At 29.8% G+C, this 7,218-nt stretch overlaps 1 protein-coding gene across 1 annotated transcript; it reads left to right on the forward strand.

Annotated features, from left to right (window-relative positions):
* The first annotated feature begins 3,596 nt into the window (after window positions 1–3,596).
* Window positions 3,597–4,619, forward strand: LOC111640778 (histone H2A-like). Its single transcript, XM_023386838.1, has one exon. It carries the CDS (start codon window positions 3,669–3,671, stop codon window positions 4,038–4,040), a length of 372 nt encoding a protein of 123 aa, XP_023242606.1. The 5' UTR covers window positions 3,597–3,668; the 3' UTR covers window positions 4,041–4,619.
* The last annotated feature ends 2,599 nt before the right edge of the window (window positions 4,620–7,218 follow it).

Consider the following 7,218-nt stretch of genomic DNA (forward strand, 5'->3'; position numbering starts at 1 on the left):
TAAATTACTGTACACTGTGTATTCATTAATTTTCATTTTCATGTAGTAAAAGCTCTGTGCCTTCATAAAGTATGTACTTTTCCTTTAAGGGTATTTGGGCAGTTTATTCTCTGTTGTATTCTCAAGCAAACAATTCATACAAGTACAGTACAGTATTTTCTGAGGAAACACTCGTACTTATTCTTTTTTAACCCCATTCCCGATAACTTGGCATTTTCACAAGTTCGGTCCACATTAGGCCGAGTTTTCGAGACTCTATTGTATTAATATACTGCTATATTTACACTTTGAATGATTTTTATTTAAATAAAATCTGTTTACAAGTTTCAAATGTAAAATTGCAAATATAAATACTGTTAAGTAAAAAGTAAATATCAAATTTAAAAATTGTGATTGTGGAAGTAATTATGGATTAAAATGTGGATTGCCTTCCCGTAAAGTGAGTAAAAGCACTGAACGTTGGTAGTTGGTTGCAAATTCATGCTTGCTAAAGGGCTGGCTACATGGAGTTTTCTTCATATGTCTAAACACCTAAATAGGGCCAGCTTTCCATAAAAATCTTCCAGGAGGCATCACCATTTCTGCAGATTGCCCATATATTATACTGCCTTATTCTATACATCCATCTAAAATAATATATGTAAAATGTATTCTGTATCCAAATTTTTCAATAACTAAAAAACTTCTTAATGTAGAAGGTGTGGTTGCTGTATCTTCAAATTCTGTGTGTAGTGTCTTTGCAATCCAAACAATAATTTGGTCAAACAGCAAAATGCTGTGATTGTCTACCAAATTATTGTTTAAATTGCAAAGATGCTGCACACAGAACTAAAAAATTATCAAAATTTAGTGTTCAAGTCCATTAGACATCTTTTTGGACAGTTTGAATAGAAAGAATTCTTAATATATGAAACTTGGATCTGGATTTCTGGAAAGAATCTGATTTCTTCTTCTTTTATTAAGTGCCATAATTATAGCAATCTCACATCATAGATATCTGTAGAAACCACATTCTGTGATGGTTCACACTGAAAATCTTTTAATTTTCCTGTTTCTAACACAAGGGTTTATCATTTTAAGTTCTAATGTTCCTGTTTTATCTGTGATTATAACAATAAAATAAGAACCTATCAGCAGCTCAAACTTTTTAATATTTTATCTGAATAGCCATATCTGTAGTGTAGTCTTAATATAATGAGATAAAAACAGGAACATACTGGTGACAGGAGCTCCAGTGTTTTTATTTAAATTTTCTTTATATTACCAATTATTTCTGTGTATATTAATTCTATAATTTTTGTTAACCATTGCCATCATGTATTATATTTATTTTGTAATAACATATAATTTTGTATTTTTAAATTTTTATATTCCATGCTCGTGTACAAAGAGCAATTTGAAAATGTGTTCTATCTCTAGATTTATAATGTTCCATCCACCATATCACCTGAAGAAGACGGTTTTACAGTGTCAAAAGTGTTCATACTCATTAAACATATTTACCAGTAACGCCAGTAGACAATTTTTATATTTTCATTTATTATTAGTCTCAACTTAACCAGGCAAAATATAAGCTAAGAAAATAATGAAAATACTAAAATCCAGCTGATTAAAAATAATGTGAACAAAGTTGTATACTATATACTTATCATGTTTTTATTATTTCAACAAAGTTGTTATATGTTTATATTAAATGTTTACAATTATAAACCACAAGACAAAGCTTCAAAATAATATACAGTACAGCTGTCAACATTGTTGGAGCAAACCTAATAGTACAGTATATTACATTAATAATTGTTAATCCAGTTTTAAATGCAATCAATATACTGTATAAACACAAAACTACTGTTGCGTGATAAAAAAAGTTTGAAATTTTAATTAATTACTGAATTAATCAATGTAGATTTAACAATGGGTGAAGTTTTAAATATAATGTTTTCAATGCGTCGTCAATGTTCTTAATGGGTCGTCTTGAAATGTGGACAGTCGAGTCTAACTCTCCATAACTGAAGGTGCATTGATTAACTCAGCTGAGAAACTGTAATGGTTAGTTCATCCTTTTTATTGAATAATTACAATTATACTACAAGAAAATTCAAATAGAATTACTGCAAAAAGTTGATTATCAAAGATCTTTGGAAGTTTTTACAAAGATAGATAGTCCCAGAAAGAATGAAACTCATAAAATGTTGAACAGACATTTAGAGAAAAATTGAAGAGTTTGACTCTGACAGTGAATTCTGGACTGAATTTTTATATTCAAATAATATAAAATGTCTTAGAATTCAACAAAGGATATCCTCTATTTTATAGACTCTTATGAATAAACAAACCTTTTTTTTGTTATAAAACAGTATGTGGAAGGCATTTAACAGACTTTAAAAATATAGATCTAGTTAAGATGTAAAAATAAAGGAATAGCAACAAGTTCATCATTGGATAAACTTAATTCTCTTTGTATAGAATCAAATGAACAGAATTTGTTGATCACAATAAGGAAAAAGACAATAGAATAGAATTATTTGTACAATCACTTTTATGTGTAATATGTAACAAAACATTTCAATTAAACTTAAATTATTAATTTATCTTTCTACAAGAAAATATGTTTAAAAGAACAAAAAAGTGAAATTTATCATTTCAGTTCTTCAAAATACAAAAGAATTATGATGGTAGAAAATAATTTAAAAAATTAAAATGGGAACACAGACATAATTAGTGACTATATTTCCTTAGAAAACATAAAGAATAATCTGAAATGGCTTAAGAGAATAAGAATTTGGATTCTTAGAGTATTCAATAAAACCAATGTGAGTAAAGTTAAATATATCATGTAAAGACAATTTTTAAATGTAGATGCTTTTGTTATAAATAAGATTAGGTTATGTAGATACTAAAATACCATATACAGTAGTTATAAAAATTATAACCGTGTTTTAGTGCATAGAAGCCTAGCCTTAATTATGAGTCATTAAATTTTTAATATGATGTAGCATTTAGCAGTCTCTTATTTCAGTTAACTAAAAAGATAAGTTATGGATAGTAATAATTTTATTCATAAAAGAAACTAAACATTCGTTTTATAGTTAGTTTTAAATTAGAAGTTTCATCATACTAAGCTAGGAACAAGCACGTTTACTATATTATTCTCCAGTTGTAATCAGTTTATGTGATACGAACAAAGGAATTCATTCTTTTCAAATATTTTATATAAAAACAAAATGTAAATACAAAACAATACAATTTTAATCAAACTATCTTTATGTAGTTTTCATAATACGATCAAAAAATACACAATCCCTTTTAAAATTTCATCAAATGAAAATCGATTGCGACCATTCAATATCTCATACGCTAAAATACAGTTTCTACATAAATGAGAAGAAAAACCAAAACAAACTTAATTCAAATTTTAAAAATAAGTGACTTTTTATTTTAAATTAATCTTATTGGATATTAGTATATAATGATTAACTAGATTCGTCAATTAAGTATCCAATAAGAGTTAGGATTGAAAATTCTCAATCTCTCATTTTATTGGCTACCGGTTTAGCCAATAAGGATGTTCTATTTGTTCTTCGGCTATAAAAACGCCGACTCGTTATTATGGTTGTTATTCATCCAATTTTTAAGTATCGTACGTGGTAAGCTTTTGAATTCGCAAAATGTCTGGTCGTGGAAAGGGTGGTAAAGTAAAGGGAAAGAGCAAAACTCGTTCTAGCAGAGCTGGCTTGCAGTTTCCTGTTGGCAGAATCCATCGTCTTTTGAGAAAAGGTAACTATGCCGAGAGAGTAGGAGCTGGTGCTCCGGTATACCTAGCAGCTGTATTAGAATATTTAGCTGCTGAAGTTTTGGAATTGGCTGGAAATGCTGCTAGAGATAACAAGAAAACGAGAATAATTCCCCGACACTTGCAGTTGGCAGTGAGAAATGACGAAGAATTAAATAAACTTCTTTCTGGCGTGACAATTGCTCAAGGTGGTGTCCTTCCCAACATTCAAGCTGTCTTGTTGCCCAAGAAGACTGAGAAGAGTTAAACAGTCTCACTCTTTTAACAAAGGCCCTTTTCAGGGCCAAAATTTTTTAGTAAAGAGCTTGTCGAATTGTATTGTTTTAGATGTATTTCTAAATTGTATTAGTGGCAATTTAAATAGGGAAGTTAAGCATTTGCATGTCTTGTGTATATATATTGGATGGAATGTTCTGGTCATTTTTGTTCATGGCTATTAATTTAAGTTGTCACATGACTGAAGTTTCTAACTAGACCTAAATGTATTATATAATGCCGTTCCAAATTTGTTTTGCTGTACATTATGCTTTTTATACTGTGATTTATTAAAATATTTTAAACAGTAAGTTTTAATTCATAGTGTTATATATATTTAGCAATAATAAAAGCTACCATTTTGATACTGAAATGATTCAATCTACCCAACATCCTGAAATAAATTTTATAGAATTAACAGCAAGATAAACATTGCATTTCCATATTTATTCTGCAAATTTGTTACAATGATTAAGTCAAGTGAAAAATCAATAAATTGTTACCTTTGCAGCAATATTGTTGGCTGAACATGACCTAGGTCAACTCTTGTGATATTCTTAACCAAAATCATTTGTGTATGAGTTAGTTTTCATAACATGCATGAACTTTTTTTAATTCTTGAGATATGACTGTTAAGAATACAAAAGATAACAAGGTTCTAAGTTAAATTTTATTTTGCAGTTTAGAAAGTTCTCAAAAGAATTAAAACAGCTGTCACATGCTACAAAAACATTGTTTCTACTGTAGGCAACAATCCAATTTTCTGCTAAATCAAGGTTGAACTCACCTGTCATGAAATCATTCCAAATTTTGACAAGGTCTTTTGCTAATTCAATTCCATTGCTCAGTAGATTTAGGGGAGAGTTGATTCTTGACATGTATTATAAAAATACAAAAATATTTCAATTAGGTATGAATTTAACAATGTAATATTTATATATTCATTTGAATATACAGTATTTTAAAAAATTGATATTAGTTACATTTAGGTTTGGAAAATGTAATAAATTTTCTAATTGAATAAATATGGAAAAAATATATAGACTATTAATCAGTTCTACAAAGGAGACGTGAAGTGATAAAATTGGAACGACTGACTTCAAACAACTGTTTTTGATAACGTTCTTGTTAACAAAATATCAGGACATCTCAATTATCTGTTTTTATGGCACTAAATCTGATATGGAAATTATGCAGTGGGATGATTTACATATAAAATCTACAATTTAATTTTGTGCTTGTTATTGCCTGTATTTCTTTGATCTTATCTACAGTAGTAGTTATAGTATTGATGTATCATAATGATACAGTAGACCCTCGGTTGTCTGCAACGAGTGAAAAAAATTTCTAGTTAATTCAATAATTGGGTAAAACAACATTTTTTTAAAATCTGTTTTATGAGTCCATACAGGAGCAACAATTTAACTTCAAAGATATATCTATAAAACTTCACTGTCACATTAGTTTAATGGTACTTCCATATACATATTTTTATTACATTTTATCTCTGATAATTAACATTGATTGATCTGCATATAATAAATTAATAAAAATGGAACAACAGAAATAGTTCCTGTATGGTTCCAACCAATAATTCCTAAGTAATAAGGGTAAAAGTTCTTTTGTGTATATATTTTTAGCATTTGTTTTTTTCCTGTATCATTATATGTATTGTTGATACTGTGTTAAATTTTATGACGCTTTCAGTGAGTTAGAACAGCTACAATATATACTGGTAATTCTGATTTATCAGACCAAGCTAGTACAAAGTCTATAACTATTGATTTTATTATTTTTTAAATAGAGTTAGTTTTATAGTTTTAAAATATATTCCATTAAAAACAAATTTTAAATATTCTGTTTTGATATAATTACATTCTCAAATATACTTGTTTCTTATTATCTAAAGGAGTTGTGACAGATATTAAAATATAATCCTGTGATAGTATTCATATATAAATTTTTGTTTGTTCCACATGCAATATATTTATGTGGATATATGAGCTGTTTACAGGCCAAATCAACTAACTCCATTTATAAATCCTTAATATAATCGTTATTATTTTCAAATTTTTTGCATAACTAATTTTATACATGGTATGATCCAAAAGTTCGGGGACTGCAGTAATGTATGACAACAAAAGCATGTATTTGAAGTCACAGCATATGAAATGTATTCTATCAAACCACCTATACGTGTTCAGGTTGTTTTCGCCCATGTCAAATGATTATACCATGGGCGCTGTTGTTTTCTTTCGGAGATAGTTACCTTTGTTTTGCGACGTAATAAAAATGGAGCTTCAAGAACAGCGCTGCAACATTAAATTTTGTCAGAATTTAGGTAAAACACCTACGGAGACTTTAAAATTGCTAAGAAAGGTGTACGGTGATTCTATCATGGCAAAATCAAAGGTGTACAAATGGCATTGGCATTTTAAAGAGGGCTGAGAATCTATCGCAGACGATGAATGCTCTGGCTAACCTTCGACTTCATGGAATGAGGAAAATGTTGAGTTGGTCTCTCAATGTGTTCGCAACGTCGCCAAACCCTTGAAAAACTTGCTGCAGCTACTCACTTATCAAAGTCTAGTTGCCAGCATATTTTAACGGAAGATCTTAACATGCACCAAGTGTCTCAGCATATTGTCCCTTGGCTTTTGACTTCTGAACAAAAGGAAGAACGAATGAGAATATCGGGTGATTTAATCGACAAAGCTGATAAGGATCCAGCTTTTTTGAACCACATCATAACAGGTGATGAAACATGGTGTTATTTATTTGATATCCAATCAAAATGTGCTTCTTTAACATGGAAATCACCCTCCTCACCATGATTGAAGAAATTCCGGCAGGATCGGAGCAAAGGGAAAGTCATGATAGAGGTGTTTTTTGATTCTCAAGGAATTGTTCATCAGAATTTATTTCCGAAGGCAGAACAGTAAACAAGGACCATTATCTAGACATTTTACGTCGTTTGAGGGAATCCATTCGTCGTAAACGGCTGCAGATCTGGTGAAATGGAGACTGGTACCTTCTGTGTGACAACACACCTGCACATCAGTCCCAAATGGTCATACAGTTTCTCGTCAAAACTTAAATTAATGTGCTTCCACACCCCGCCTATTCACCAGACTTAGCCCCGTGTGATTTTTATTTGTTTCCATTGATGA

This window comes from Centruroides sculpturatus, unplaced genomic scaffold, assembly GCF_000671375.1.
Source record: "Centruroides sculpturatus isolate CEXI.00-Female unplaced genomic scaffold, Cexi_2.0 scaffold1469, whole genome shotgun sequence".
Taxonomy (NCBI): Eukaryota; Metazoa; Arthropoda; class Arachnida; order Scorpiones; family Buthidae; genus Centruroides; species Centruroides sculpturatus.

Bases quoted from the DNA above. Each gene is read 5' to 3' on its own strand.
- LOC111640778 (XM_023386838.1), top strand. From the start codon at position 3,669: ATGTCTGGTCGTGGAAAGGGTGGTAAAGTAAAGGGAAAGAGCAAAACT.